Source organism: Trichechus manatus, unplaced genomic scaffold, assembly GCF_000243295.1.
Source record: "Trichechus manatus latirostris isolate Lorelei unplaced genomic scaffold, TriManLat1.0 scaffold00180, whole genome shotgun sequence".
In the NCBI taxonomy this organism is placed as follows: Eukaryota; Metazoa; Chordata; class Mammalia; order Sirenia; family Trichechidae; genus Trichechus; species Trichechus manatus.
In genome coordinates this window covers 3,400,736-3,416,753 of record NW_004444116.1, presented here as the reverse complement: position 1 = coordinate 3,416,753, position 16,018 = coordinate 3,400,736, and the positions used below count along the sequence as shown (strand labels likewise).

The window sequence follows — 16,018 nt, the reverse complement described above, 5'->3', positions numbered from 1 at the left end:
GGGGTATGCATTTGTCAAAACTCATCCAATGGTAGGCACACTTGAGATTGGTACATTTCATCGTATGTAAGTTTTACCTCCCCCCCAAAAAAAAGTAAACATTGAACTCTAGTTAATGATAGGCATGCTAAAGTATTTAGGAATAAAGTGTACTCATATCTTCAACCTTTTGAAATGCATCAAAAAATAAAATGGATTAATAGAGGGATGAATAGATGGATAGATATGTGATAAAGCCAATATTGCAAAAGATTAATTGTAGAATGTAGGCGGTGAGTATATGGATATTTTACCATACAGTTCTTTCAACTTTTCTGTATATTTGAAAATGTTCACAGTAAAATGCTAGTTGAAAAAAAGCTAATTGGGAAGTTTAATTTTGTTGATATTATGAGGAAAAGAACTGTTATGGAACATTATGGGATAGAATATGTGTCTGCTATGAGCTCGAAGTGGGTTTGGGGCTTTTTGGAACCAAGAATTACAAAGTAGCTTGGGGCTTTTAAAGTGAGACTGTGGAAAAATTGAGTGGAATCCACATGACTGAGACACAGCCATGGTCTTGGTCAAAAGCTAAGCATAGCCTAGACCAAAGAAGAGTCTTCTTGGGAGATTTCTGTGAGAAGAGTTCAGTTTGCTCTTAAAGGAAAACTGAAATGATAGCTTTTGGGGCCCTAAACCCTTAACAGTAGATGACTCTAATGCTGCTGGTATCTTGAGAGCAAAAATAAATTGCTCAGACTTGGACTTGGGGATATGTTGATGAACCATCAAGAAAGATAACATTGGAACTACAGAAAGGGTGAGCTGGCCTACACGGAATGAAATAGAGCCCCATTAATTAGTAATGTGAAACTATACTTCTCACCCAGTCCATATGGATTATACGTGGACACTTTTATACTTTAAAATACTGTATGTACTGTATTACTTTGTTGTGGAGAGGGTACTAGGGAATTAGCAGGAGAATCAGGGGGAAAGTGATTCTTCTCCAGTAGGAACGAGGAAAATGTTTTTCTAATAAATTAGTGGTAGACCAGCCATTAAAAAATTACCTAAAGAACTAAGCTTTAGGCTTAATCCTGGATATTTCTGCCCCCCCCCCCAAAAAAAAGGTATTTCTGGAGAAAATTACTTCAACTTTTTAGTATAGAAGCTGGGAGTCAGTGATTTGGGCTTTTTAACCTGTTTTGTTTGGGTAGAGGGTAAGGTTATTTCAAAATGAAGACAAACCAGAGAAAAACATGTAGTAGAGGAGGGGAGGGAGAAAGTGCGCTTACAGTTGGCTTGACTGCAGTGCCTGGGCCAGATGCCCAACACCATGAACTGAAACTCGAGAAATAATGGAGGAGGATACAATAAGGCAGTAGGCTTAACCCCTAGATTACAGCTGCTGAAGCTTCTACAGTTGGGGAGAAAGGTTAAAAGCTGTATCATGTTAACTCTTGGCTTATTTCCCCTGTCTCAGCTCTCCCAACTCCTCAGCATCCTGCCTTTGCCAAAGATGGAAGCCAAGGAAACCTGCCGGAAGCAGATATCACACTGATGACCCAGGCCCAAGTGAGCTGAAGCCCCTTCCAACCTTCCTGAAAATGTATCACTGCCTTCTGAATGTGACTTTATCTCACTGCCTTCTTTGCCTGTGCGATTCTCAAGTACAGGTGTTCCCTCTCATAAGAAATCACTTGTGGACTGTTTCCTCTTTCATTTTTCACTACTAAAAGCCCATGTTCCCTTTCACATCCCCAAATACTCACCAAAGCAGTAATAACCTTTCACTTCTGTAAACTTTCTCCCTACAAATTCTTTTCTTCTGCTTCTGTTTCCTGAGAGAACTCAGGGGTTTTTTTTCCAGGACCACAGGAGCATATTGATTCATGAGTCTGTGACATTTGAGGATGTAGCGGTGAACTTCACTGACAGGGAGTGGCAGTGTCTGACCCATGCTCAAAGACATCTCTATAAAGATGTGATGTTGGAAAATTATGGGAATATGGTATCACTTGGTAAGAACTTTTCCTGTGCTTGGTTCAGTATTTTCTTCTCTCTCTCTCTTTTTGCTTTATATTGATGTTCATATTGAAAATTAGAGTCTTTATTTTTATCATCAGGATTGTCCCCAAAAATTCAAATTTTGAGTTGCCTCAGTTACACAGCGAGAGAATTTTCTAGCCAACCTAGTTGCTATTTTCTGATTCTTTGTAATAGGACTCTCCCTGGGTGAAAAGGAGACATTTAACTTCATTTCTCCCTAATTCTTGCTTTCTCTAGCATTTCTCGTTAGGTGCTCTGTGTTCAGCTCCTAGTCATGAACTCCTATCCAAGAGCCCAAAACAGATGGCTTCCCATCCTCCCAAAAAGAACAGGGGAATACACTCGGATGATTATTTCCCAGAATCTCCTTCTTTGCCTTTACAAGTATGACTTTTCTGAGAAAGGCCCTAACTAAACATGTTCTTTTACATGTTACCAGACTCCTGAAAAAACCCATTTCCACTACCCAAATGGACATTTCTTTCCTGTCTCCATATGTTAACAGAGGGGCCAGGAATAAGTGTTGGAATAGTTCTCTGTTGCTCTACACACTGTCATATTCCTTCTGTCTAACCAGGATTTCCATTTCCTAAACCTCCTTTGATCTCCCATCTGGAGCGAGAGACAGAACCCTGGGTTCAGGATCTACAGGACAGGGAGTCCCTGAGCTCCTTCTACCCAGGTGAGTAATAGAACTTTTAGTTCCCTTCTACCTTCCATGTGATGAAATGGTTGTAGAATGATTCCACTGGTGGGTCATCTATCATGAAGGACCCATAAAGGAAGTCCATTAGGAAACCTTAATGAAGAGAAAACAACAAACTACTTGGACAGTTATCATTATCTAATTGGTTCTTTGCAACCTATCTAATGTTGTTGTTGTTTTTAGGTGCCATCGAGTCGGTTCCTACTCGTAACAACCCTGTGTACAACAGAACAAAACACTGCCCATTCCTGGGCCATCCTCACAATTATTGCTATGTTTGAGCCCATTATGGTAGCCACTGTGTTAGTCCATCTTGTTGAGGGTCTTCCTCTTTTTTGAGCATTTATAAAAGGTCATCTATTGCATAGCTGTATACTGAGTCTGGGTCAGTATCAAGAGCAATTACTTATCCAGTTTTTGCCTTCATCTTAAAGCACATTTGTAAAAAAAAAGTCTAAGATTCGTAAGAAAAGATTCTACAAAGCAGTTTATCAGATAAATTGAATGCATTCCATCATTTACTACACTATATATAACTTGATATCTATAATAAATAGTATATATATGTGTATGTAAATATTTACACATATGAAACTTGTGATATAATTCAGTAACTCCTACCCAACTACCAGTTTACCAACATGTAAAATTTGGAATAATTATAATTTTACTTACATAGATGTGTTTGGAACCTTTTACCATATCCTTTTACCAAGTATGATGTCCTTCTATAGGGACTGGCCCTCCTGCTAACATGTCCAAAGTATTTGGCCCTCAAAAAAAAAGCTATCATCACATCTAACCTATCTAATATAACCTATCTAACAGGCTCTTTGAAATTTGGCCCTCAAGAAAAGCTCAGAGAACATCACTGTTCTGCCTCTGGTTTTCTTCAGGACCTTCCTTGTTTGAGTCCTGGGCCTTCTGCCCTTGCCTTTCTCTATTCTCCTATAGTGAGGTTAGTTTCTCTCATAGCTTCAGCTATCAGCTATGATGCAGATGCACTTTGATAACATTAACCTTTACCTCTTTCGTGGGTACCAGACCCATGCTTCTAACTCCTGGTTTTGATTTGGATATCCCATTGTCATCTGAAAAGCAATGTATCTAAAACCAAACTAATCTCTTCCCACAAGGCTGTCTCTTCATAAAGCTGTCCCTGTTTTTATCTCTTGTTCTACCTTTTTCTCACTTTGCCTTTCCATTCTCCCTGACCCTCTTGTCTTGTCAGTCATGAAATATTACCAGTTCTTCATTCAAACTATTTTCTGAATTTGTTCTTTAAAAGATTTCTCGACTTTTTCTCCTTTATTTACATGCCCACTTCAACTACCCAATTACAATATCCACCCTTCCTCCCTTCTTTCCACCCTTAAAAAATATTGAGCAACAATGTATAACAAGTACTATACAAGGTATTAGGGATATAGAGTCAAATAAGGTATCTACCTTCCCCTCAAGAAGCTTAAAGTCTAGTATGGAAGACAGGTAGGATTTGAACCTAGACAGCCTTGACTCTTAACCCTACACTTTACTTCCTTCCCATGTGGTTAACTATGGAGTGCCATTGAAGTATTTTAAGCTAAGGGGTGACCTGATCAGATTTAATTTTTAGAAAGAATAACCTGGAAACAGTATAGAAGATAGATTAGAGGGGAGCCAGACTAAAGGACATTTGGGAGGTATTACAGTTAGCTAGTGAGAATACACTGGCAGGGGAAATGGGGAGAAAGGGATAGAGTTAAGAGATAATAAGAAGGTTGATTTAGACTCTTTGGTTGCCAACAGCAAAAATTAATTCAAGTAGCTTAAGTAAATTAAAAAAAACAAGAATTTATTATAAAACTTCAAGGGTGTGTCATGGATCTGAAGGGCAGGTATGCATCAAGCTCAAGAAGGGTCTGGAAAGCCATCAGGACCCTCTCTCCAGCTGTCTCCTCTGCTTCTCTGTGAGTCTTCTTCATTCTTCTTTCTCAGCAGATTGACCCTCTCTGCTTCTCAGACCATATGGCAAAACATTCACTCCCCTGCACCATATACCACCCTACTACTACTGCTCCTCAAATTTAAATGCTAAATACCTAGCTATTCTCAGAGCCTTACCTTGAACCTACTCTTCAATCACGAGTCCAAAGGCCAAGAAGAGAGAATCTGGCCTGGTTTGGGTCAGGTGCTCCCCCTTTCTAATCTACCCAGATGAGCAGAGTTAACATAGCAGAAATGTGGCTCTCCAGGGCCCACAGGGCAGACGTAAAGAGGTACTATACAGACACTTCAACACCCCCTCTGCAGCTCACTTCACAGGCAGAATTTGTAAAATGTTAGCTGAACAAATATGAGGGTACGGAGAAGAAGTTAAAGACAGTTTCTAGCTTCCTGGCTGGTGACTAGATGTGTGGAATTGCCAGTCACTAAACTAGGAGATTCCAGAGGAGGAGTAGGTTTGTAAAGATTTTTCTATAAAGTTTCTGAGTTTGAAATGTCTTAGTACTTTTTATTATTTAGCCTATCCCAACCCTTGACCATAATGTTAGCAGTTTTTCAAGCATGGAAAAGTCATTTACTTTTCACCTCTCCCATCTCACTTATTTTCTTTCTTCTGAACATCTGACATTTTCGTTTTCTCTGTTAAGTGTCAACTGACAAGACATGGCCTGAGAATGAGAAGGCTCATTCAAAACAAGAGGTTTTTGAAAATGGAGAAGTTTGCTGGATGAAATTTAAAAGTCACCTGAAAGTTGTTTCCCAGGGTCTTGAGGTTGGAGAAGTTAGTGTACAGGATGTCAAATTAGAGAATCATTGGGAAATGTCCATGAGGAAGAAACTGAGAGAAGAGAAAGAAGGCTCTGAGGAAGTGACTGTCAAGAAAGGAAAGAACCAGAAGGTACTTAGAAAGCACGTCAATCCAAGCTCAAAGCGTATCCTATATAATAGAGTTCCTACAGAACAGAAACTCCATGGCTGTGCCAAATGTGGCAGAAACTTCAGTTGGCATTCAGACCTAATTCTCCATGAGCAAATTCATTCTGGTGAAAAACCCTATGTGTGTAATGAGTGTCAGAAAGCATTCAAGACCAGAAATCAGCTTTCTATGCACCAGATAATCCATACAGGGGAGAAACCCTTTGACTGTACCCAGTGTGGAAAGGCTTTCAATAGTAGGTCAGCTCTTTGCCGACATAAAAAAATCCATAGTGGGGAGAAGCCTCATGAGTGCAGTGACTGTGGGAAGGCCTTCAAGACCAAGAACCGTCTCAGTATGCATCAAATTATCCACACTGGGGAGAAGCCTTATGAATGTAATGACTGTGGTAAGGCCTTCCAGTTTAGGCATTCCCTTACCATCCATGGCAGAATCCACACTGGGGAGAAACCATATGAATGTGAGGAGTGCGGGAAGGCCTTCTGCGGGAGCTCAGACCTCACCAAACACACAAGAATCCATACTGGTGAGCGACCTTATGAATGCAACGAGTGCAGGAGGGCCTTCATTCGGAGCTCAGACCTAAGCAAACACAAAAGAATCCATACTCGGGAGAAAAACTATGGGTGCCCTCAGTGTGAGAAAGCCTTCAGTATCAAGGCAGAGCTCGGCAAACATAGAAGAATCCACCCTGAAGAGAAACCTTACAAATGTGAGGAGTGTGGGAAAGCCTTTCGTCATAACTGTAAACGCAGGGCTCATGAACGAGAACACACTGGCAAGAAGCCCTATCAATGTGGGGAGTGTGGGAAAACGTTCCAGGATCAGCACTGCCTTGCCACCCATCAAAGAATCCACACTGGAGAGAAACCTTATAAATGTTCAAAGTGTGGTAAGGCTTTCAATGGGAAGTCAAATTTGACCAATCATCAAAGAATTCATACTGGAGAGAAACCTTACAGATGTGAAGAGTGTGGAAAGGCCTTTCATCATAGTTCAGTCTTGAGGCAGCACAAAAGAATCCACACTGGTGAGAAGCCATATACCTGCAATGAGTGTGGCACATCTTTCCGTCAGTGCTCAGCTCTAATTGGACATAAGAGAGTTCATACTGGGGAGAAACCTTATGAATGTGAGGAATGTGGAAAAGCTTTCAGAGTGAGCTCAAATCTTACTGGACATAAAAAAAGAAAACATAGAATGTGGAGAACCCATGAACTTGATGAGAGTGGGAAATCTGTTTCCCAGACCTTCTCAGTAGTCAGTATTTTGACCACCAACACCTAAGAGTAATGATTCTGGTGTTTACACTTCCCATTTCTCCTTCCACCTCTTGGAGTAGTCCTTCTCAGTCCCCTGTATTGGTTCTCCTTGATTCCCTGACCCCTAATTGTGAGATCCCAAGGTTATCCTTGACCTTCCTATTTAGTATTTATTTCTTCAGTGAGCATTTTACTTGCAAGGCTTTGTCTATCACTACCGAACAGTACTTTCGAATAGTTACTAGTGCTTGCTATGTGCCAGGCACTGTTACAAGGACTTTACCCAGTTTAACTGGTTTTATCCATACAACATCCCTGTGAGATGTGGAAATTGAGGCATAGAAAGGTTAAGAAGTTTTCCCAGGATCACATGACTAGTTAATCCTGCTCAAATGATCCTCAGAATGCTCAGACTTATTTAGGCAGTTTCCATATGCTTACATGACATCTTGAATATGAAGCTATATCTCAGTTCAAGGGGAAAAAAAACTTTTTTTGTTTTTAATTGATATGCTTTTTTTTTTTCAAGCAAGTTGTGTTTTTTGGGCTTTTTTTTTTAAACCCTGACTGGTACTTCTCTAAATGGGATTAATATTGTTGAGATTCAAGGGAGAAAAGGAGCGGGAGAGGGGCAGATTTAAAAATTACAGTTAAGGGTCTTCCAGGCAACATGGCTCTATAATCAGAAGCAGCACACCGTCCCTCTGTAGAAAAGATCAGAAAAACTAAGTCAAACAGAGTCACACGTCAATCCTGAAACCCTAACCATCAAATGAAGAGATAAAGAACGCAGCCAAGCACTGAATGGAATAAGAAACTGACTACAACAGAGAGTGAGGAGAGATACATGGAGAGGTCCCCTATCAGCTACCACAGCACGGATCCGCCATCTTGGACTCCTATCGGAAGTCAGCAAACAGGAAGAATGAGGAAGCAGCTTCATGAAGCTTCCAGCAGGAGACAGAACAACCAGTTACCAGTGATAAAGGCTTTCCCACCCCCAACTCTTCTTCACCCCCACTTACCCTCCTCTGCTTCCTGCAGCCACAGTCTCTTTGCCTGGAAGCACCAGCTTCACCCTGGTGTCTCTTGGATTCAACCCCCACACACTGGCTGGCTCCCTAAGTGCCTTTTGTTGGCTGCTGGTGTTGCTTTTTTCCACTTCTTTAGATTTCTTCCTTACCTCTCACCACCTCCCCCTCCTTTCTCTCAACTACCTGCCTCCGTGCACCATCTTTGCTTCTTCCTGAAGGGCTGTGAAACACCACTCAACTGTGAAACTGCTTCCTGGCCCGTGCCATCACGCTGGTGGGACCCCTGGGGCTTTTTTGTTTATTTGTTCTGATTTGTTCTGTTTTGATTTGTTTGTTCGTTTTCTTTTTCTTTTCTCGGCTTAGGAGCCCCTTCTAGCCAGTACCTCACAGCATGGAAGCTACTCCCTTACTCTGCACAGATGCACAGGGACATCCTTGGGGGCATTTCTTTTTTCTTGTTTTTTTTTTTTTTGTTTTTGTTTTTGTTTCTTTGTTTTGTTGTCTTCTTGCTCTTATTCCCTTTTTGTCTTTCTTTGTTTCTAGTCTCTCGATTTATTCATTTTTTTCTTTTACCCTTTTTTTCCCCCCATTTCTCTGTCTCTCATCTCTCCACACCAATAGCAAGTTTCCTTAACACTCTTTTTTTTTGTGTATGTTTATGGCTCCTGTTCCTCTCTCCTCTCTCTCATCTTTCCCATACCCATCTTAGCTCCACACAGCACAGTCTACCCCCTCCTTCCTGCCTACCTGCACCGTGCACTGAACATCACAATCCCAAGCAGCACAGGCATGGCCTACTAGAACCTGTCCTGCACTGATTCCCGGTCTGCACTGTCAGCCCTGGTATGTGCCACAAACAACCCATCCCAGCAACTACCATTCAGCTGGATCTGCCCTGCTGTACCATACCCGAGTGACTGCCCTGCCCATTGGAGAAGGAGGTGAAAAGTATTGTGCCCACAGATGAGCAAACAACAAAGAACGCGCAGCCCGCCAGCTCAGACTTAACCAAATAAAACAAAAAAGCAGGATAAAACAAACAAATCCACAATCAGTAAATGAGGAAAATAAACACTGAATGCCCCAAAGACAGCAGACAATATCAAAACATTTACAAAAACAGGATAGGATGGTTCCAGTAGGCATCTAAAATAAAACACCAGATGATCTTCCAGTAGAAGAAAAGGCACTAGACCTAACTTATAGGGAATTCAAATCTCTAATATTCAGAATTATCCAAGAGTTGAAGCAAAAAGCAGACAAAATGAGGAAAAAATAGACAAATTCATGGAAAATACAGACAAAAAATGGAAGTATTCGAGAAAATAATACAGGAACAAAATGCTAAATTCACAACTAGAAATCATACAAAAACAACAATTAGAAATCCAAAAGATAAACAACAAGATTTCAGAAATGGACAGTGTCATAGAAGGGCTGAGGAGCAGGTTTGAGACAATGGAAGATAGGATCAGCAAAATTGAAAACAAACACTTGTATACAACTCTGTTTGAAAAAAATCAGAAAAAAGAATCAAGAAAAATGAAGAAACCCTGAGAATTATGTGGGATACAATCAAAAGCAAAAATCTGCGAGTGATCGGAGTTCCAGAACGGAGAGAAAACAAAGAGAGGATCACTGAAGAATTGCTGACAGAAAACTTCCCCAATATCATGAGAAATGAAAAGCTGACCATCCAAGAAGCTCAATGAACCCCATATAGGATAGACCCCAAAAGAAAATCACCAAGGCATATCATAATCACACTCGCCAAAACCAAAGACAAACAAAGAATCCTGAGAGCAGCTCGAGAAAAACAAAAAGTCACATACAGAGGAGAAACAATAAGACTAAGCTCGGATTATTCAGCAGAAACCATGCAGGCAAGAAGGCAATGGGATGACATATATAAAACCTTGAAAGAAAAAAATTGGCAGCCAAGAATAACATATCCTGCAAAACTCTTGTTCAAATATGGTGAAATTAGGTCATTTCCAGATAAATAGAAATTAAGGGACTATGTAAAAACCAAACCAAACTTACAAGACTTATTAAAGGGAGTCCTTCGATCTGAGAACAAACAACATCAGACCACAGGCTGAATATAGGACACAGGATTGTACTAGCCAGGTACCAACCTAGGAAATGAACTCTTAAGGACTATGCAAAAACCAAAAGAACTATAACGGGGAACCAGAGAGGTTAATCTGTAAATGACAACAGCATCAGAATAATAAAAGTGAATAAACAGTATAGGTATAGAACCTTCTAATGGAGAGGAAGGCAAGGCGATACCAAGTAATAATAGATGGGTTCAAATCTAGGAAGATAAGGGTAAATTTCAAGGTTACCACAAAGAAAGTTAACAAACCTACTCATCAAAATAAAGAAGAAAAACATAAAGTCTCAGTAAAAGCAAAACCTACAAAAACAAAAGAAATGAAAGAATTCTCCAGACAAAAGGAACTCAGCACAGGAGAGTAAGGGGAACAAAGAAAACATCAGCACCACAAAAAAAAGCACTATAAAATGCAATCCCACTCCTAGGAATATATCCTAGAGAAATAAGAGCTGTCACACGAATAGACATATGCACACCCATATTCATTGCAGCATTGTTCACAACAGCAAAAAGATGGAAACAACCTAGATGCCCATCAACAGATGAATAGATAAACAAACTGGGACATACACACAATGGAGTACTATGCAACGATAAAGAACAATGATGAATCTGTGAAGCATCTCATAACATGGATGTAACTGGAGGACATTATGCTGAGTGAAATAAGTCAATCACAACAGGACGAATATTGTATGAGACCTCTACTATAAAAACTCATGTAAAAGTTTACACACAAAAAGAAAGAATCTTTGTTGGTTAGGAGGGATGGGAGGGGTGAGGAGAACTAAACAGACAATAAGTAAGTGGTAACTTTGTTGAAGGGTAAGACAGTACACAGTACTGGGGAAGCCAGCACAACTTGTACAAGGAAAGGTCATGGAAGCTCCACAGACACTTCCAAACTCCCTGAGGGACTGAATTGCTGGGCGGAGGGCTGTGGGGACCGTGGTCTCTGGGAACATCTAGCTCAATTGGCGTAACACAGTTTATAAAGACAATCTTCTACATTCTACCTTGGTGAGTAGCGTCTGGGGTCTTAAAAGCCTGTGAGCAGCCATCTAAGATACTCCACTGGTCTCAACGCTTTGGGAGCAAGGGGGAATGAAGAGGACAAGATACAAGGAAAAGATTAGTCCAAAGGACTAATGGACCACAACTACCATGGCCTCCACCAGACTGAGTCCAGTACAGCTAGATGGTGCTCGGCTGCCACAACTGACTGCTCTGACCGGGCTCACAATAGAGGTTCCTGGACAGAGCTGGAAAAGGATGTAGAACAAAATTCTAACTCACAGAAGACCAGATTTATTGGCCTGAAAGACTGGAGAAACCCCGAGAGTTTGGCTCCTGGACACCCTTTTAGCTCAGTGGTGAAGTCATTCCCAAGGTTCACCATTCAGCCTGGGATTGGACAGCCTCATAAAACAGAATGGGAGTAATGAGGCACAGCAGTCCGGGGACAAGGACTAGAAGGAAGGAGGGGACAGGAAAGCTAGTGATAGGGGGAAAGCTAGTGATAGGGAACCGAAGTTTGAGAAGGGAAAGTGTTGACATATAGTGGGGTTGTTAACCATTGTCATAGGGCAATATGTGTACTAACTGTTTAATGAGAAACTATTCTGCAAACCTTCATCTAAGATACAAAAAAAAAAAGAATTATCTATGTGAGATCAAACTGACAACAGCAACTCAAAAGGTTTGATGGGAATCCTAGGGGGCAGTGAGTTGAAGATAATGGTGATGGAATAATTTGGAAAAGGATAGTGAGAATCACAGCACAACTGGAAGAATGTAATCGATGTCACTGAATTGTACATGTAGAAACTTTTGAAATGGTGTAACTTTGGCTATGTATATTTTCACCAAAAAAAAGGTCCTCCAGGTTCAAGAAGGGGGAGTGTTGACATGTTGTACAGTTGTTAACCAATGTTATAAGACAATATGTGTACTGTTTAATGAGAAACTATTTGTTCTGTAAACCTTCATCTAAAGTACAATAAAAAAAATTTTAAAGTAAAAAAAAATTACAGTTAAGTAGAAGTCAACTGTGTGCTTTTCAAACAGCAGTTTTCATATGGAAAGAACATGAAGCCTGTCCTGCTATATCAGAACTTCCTAATTATTTCTTAAATGTTTGCCGTGGTTATTTGCATGATATATGAAATGCTCTTTCAAGTTTATTAGGTAATTTATATCTTTTCCAGTCTCTCAGTGTCTCTTATATGTATTCCTTTCTCTGCTAAATGTTATCAAGTCATTATTGCAGATAGAATTAACATAAATACCCACATACAGTAAGGCTGTTCAAATAGAAATTGAAAATCCTAGAAGAGGATTCAAGTGTGGAAGCTTAATTAACATAATGACTATAATTGATAATTAAATTTAGGTCTGAATTTCCTGGATGGTAAAGAAAGAGATAAACAGCGGATTACTCAGCATTTCTCAAAGGTGTTTTACAAGTTAATTGTTTGTTTAAATAATAAGTTTGGGAAATACCAGCCAGGTGGTGTTCTTATTTACACCCTCAAAGACTTCCCGGCTTATAACATACTCATGTCCAGTTTGAATCTTAAACGAGGGAACTATAAGTGTTACTTTCCAAAAGTATTTCACCACAGAATTCAGTTTAGGGGAGAATCTTTATGAAGTCTTATTTCACAGAAAACATTTTGGAAAATGTTGATCACACGTACGTAATAATGAAGGACAAGGATCCAAGAGACCCAATTTTCTAGTTAAAAATCCCAAACAAATTACATAATTTATTATACAAAGGACAATGATTAAAGCATAGCTCCTTAGGTTCAGTTTCTACAGAAAATTAGGGCATACTCTTTATATGGCCATTTCTTACATAGTTTCTTCATGAAAGCCAAGACGATAACATTTAGGACATAACTCAGTGAAATTGTTTCTATAGAGGACCAAATTGGATATGTGGCTTTTAGATGAAACAATATGATTAAAGAACAGAGCTAAGAATGTCTGGACAATTAGTAGTGGTTTTCCAGTCTTCAGGAGTATGAGGATCCCCTGTTACATGATCAACAAATCTCACAGATCTCACACACCACCCTTTCCCCCAAGCACACACACAAGGGAAGTTGTCATGTTCTTCTAGAGAATGAGAGTTTTTTGTTTTGTTTTGTTTTATTGCAATAGCATGTATATGCTTTTGGAAAATGCATATGCATGTGCAGGACATTTATTTCACTGACAAACTATGGTGTGCATATGGATTTTGGACTCCAAGTCCTCACCCTGACTTAAGAACCGTTACTCTAAAGTGATATCACTTCTCCAGTCGGTCCTTTAACAGGGTTTGGCAAGCTGGCGATTGCAGTTTAAATTCTGGACAATCCTGGAGTGTTGATAGTTTGTGTTGTTGATTGGAGAGTGATATATTCATATGTATAAATTAGTTTTTTTAAGCAAGGGAATGATAAACACAGTTTAGGATACTTACCTCTGAAGGGGAGTTAGAGTGATGGGATAGTAGAACAGCAAGTATTGATGAAAGACTTAGTAATGTTCTAGCCTAGAGCTGTCCAATAGAAATTTAATGCCAACCACATATATAATTTTAAATTTTCTCATTAAGAAAGTAAAAGAAATTGATTTTAAAAATATATTTTATATATGCCGAGTGTTTCCAAAATATCATTTTAACATATAATCAAAATTAAAAAGTATTAATGAAATATTTTGCATTTCTTTTTTGTGCTAAGTCTTTGAAGTCCTGTGTGTATTTTACACTTACAGCATCTTAGTTTTGGCACTAAATACTTGATCTGTACTTAAATTTCATAAAATTTAGAGTTGAAAAAGTAGATTCACATACCCAAGTTGTCCCAAACAAAAGCTTTCCAGTAATTTAATTGAGAATACTTTTTTAAATTTAGACTAAATTAAATTTAAAATTCAGTTCTTCAGTCACACTAGCCATATTTCAAATGCTAAATAGCCACGTGTGACTAGCATTGGACAGTGTAGTGCTAGATCTTGAGTGATGTGTTCAGAAGTATTCATTTTAATATTATGCTTCAAAACTTGTATACTTCCTGCATATGTTTTTATATGTATTAAATATAATAAAAGGAAAAAAAAAGTCTAGAGAATCGATCCAGAGATCCCAATTAGCAGAAGCTCCAAAAGAGAACATAAAAACAGAGGAGAAAATTATCAAAATCACATAAGAACATTTGCCAGGAATTAAGAAAATTAGTTCCTAGAGAGGGGGGAAGAAAACCAAACCCAGTGCCATCCAGTCAATTCTGACTCATAGTGACCATACAGGACAGGGAAGAACTGCCCCATATAGTTTCCAAGGAGTACCTGGTGGATTTGAACTGCCACCTTTTTTGTTAGCAGCCATAGCACTTAACCACTACGCCACCAGGGTTTCCTCCTAGAGATAAGGGCCTGCCAAATACCCAGTTCAATGAATGATAAAAGACCCACACGAAAACACACTGTGAGTAAAAGATTCCCAAAGTTTTCAGGCAGGAAAAAAAAATTCAAATACAAACAACAAGGTAACAAATTAGCATTGGAAGTAGCATTATAGGATAGGAAACTATATCTTCCAAGGCTGTTCTTTATACAAATATCCTTGAAAAAATAGTCCAGAATAAAAGGCAGTGCCTCACACTACGTGCAGAAACTGAGAGATCCATGGAGAATTGTCTTCTGACAGTAACCACAGTATCCTTCCATCTACCATATATTAATACATATTATTTTCTAACTTTTAATAATATATCTGGAACATCATTAAAAGTCTACACAGAAAAAAACTTTTTTAGTAGAGATTGTGCCATATTTGGACAATAACAGCTAATGCTTGTCAACTCCACAAGACTCTATGTTCCGTGAGAGCAGGGACCCTTTATGTGGTTGTTTCCCTCCATATCATCTTTAATTGTAACACTGGAGTTTGTAGGGGGTGGGGTGGGGGAGATCGAGAAGGTTTCCAGGAGGAAATGACTTCCAAGCCAAGGTGTGTTGTTGTTAGACACCATCGAGTTGGTTCAGACTCATAGTGACTGTGTACAACAGAAGGAAACACCTCTCAATCCTGTGCCATCCTTACAATCGTTGCTGTGCTTGAGGCCTTTGTTGCAGCCACTGTGTCAATCCATCTCATTCAGGGTCTTCCTCTCTTTCACTGACCCTCTACTTTACCAAGCATGATAGCCCTCTCTAGGGACTGGCCCTCCTGATAACATGTCCAAAGTACTTGAGATGAAGTCTTACCATCCTGGCTTCTGAGGAGCATTCTGGCTGTACTTCATCCAAGACAGATTTGTTCATTCTTCTGGCAGTCCATGGTATATTCAGTATTCTTCACCAACACCATAATTCAAAGGCATCATTGTTCTTCAGTCTTCCTTATTCATTGTCCAGCTTTCACATGCATATGAGGTGACTGAAAATACTATGGCTTGGGTCAGGTGCATCTTAGTCCTCAAAGTGGCATCTTTGCTTTTTAACACTTTAAAAATGTCTTTTGCAGCAGATTTGCCCAGTTCAATATGTTGTTTGATTTCTTGACTGCTGCTTCTGTGGGCATTGATTGTGGATCCAAGTAAAATGAAATCCTTTACAACTTCAGTATTTTCTCCACTTATCATGATGGTATGGGTCAAGTAGTGAGGACGTTTGTTTTCTTATGTTGAATTTTAATCCATACTGAAGGTGTAGACTTTACTCTTCATCAGTACATTCTTCAAGTCCTCTTCACTTTCAGCAAACAAGGTTGTGTCATCTGCATATCGCAGGTTATTAATGAGTCTTCCTCCAATCCTGATGCCCTGTTCTTCTTCATATGGTTCAGCTTCTCGGATTATTTGCTCAGCGTACAGATTGAATAAGTATGGTGAAAGGATACAACCCTGAAGCACACCTTTCCTGGTTTTAAACAAGGCAGTA

At 39.5% G+C, this 16,018-nt stretch overlaps 1 protein-coding gene across 3 annotated transcripts; it reads left to right on the top strand.

The window, feature by feature from the left end:
• The first annotated feature begins 1,474 nt into the window (after nucleotides 1-1,474).
• Nucleotides 1,475-7,596, top strand: ZNF311 (zinc finger protein 311). Of its 3 annotated transcripts, none has more exons than XM_004387087.3 (4): nucleotides 1,475-1,560; nucleotides 1,832-2,006; nucleotides 2,612-2,716; nucleotides 5,374-7,596. In XM_004387087.3, exons 1-4 carry the CDS (start codon nucleotides 1,546-1,548, stop codon nucleotides 6,948-6,950), a joined length of 1,872 nt encoding a protein of 623 aa, XP_004387144.2. In that variant the 5' UTR covers nucleotides 1,475-1,545; the 3' UTR covers nucleotides 6,951-7,596. The 3 variants fall into 3 exon arrangements, with proteins under 3 accessions (XP_004387144.2, XP_023597151.1, XP_023597149.1); XM_023741383.1 differs by having other exon boundaries at nucleotides 1,531-1,560; nucleotides 1,883-2,006; XM_023741381.1 differs by having other exon boundaries at nucleotides 1,531-1,560; nucleotides 1,856-2,006.
• The last annotated feature ends 8,422 nt before the right edge of the window (nucleotides 7,597-16,018 follow it).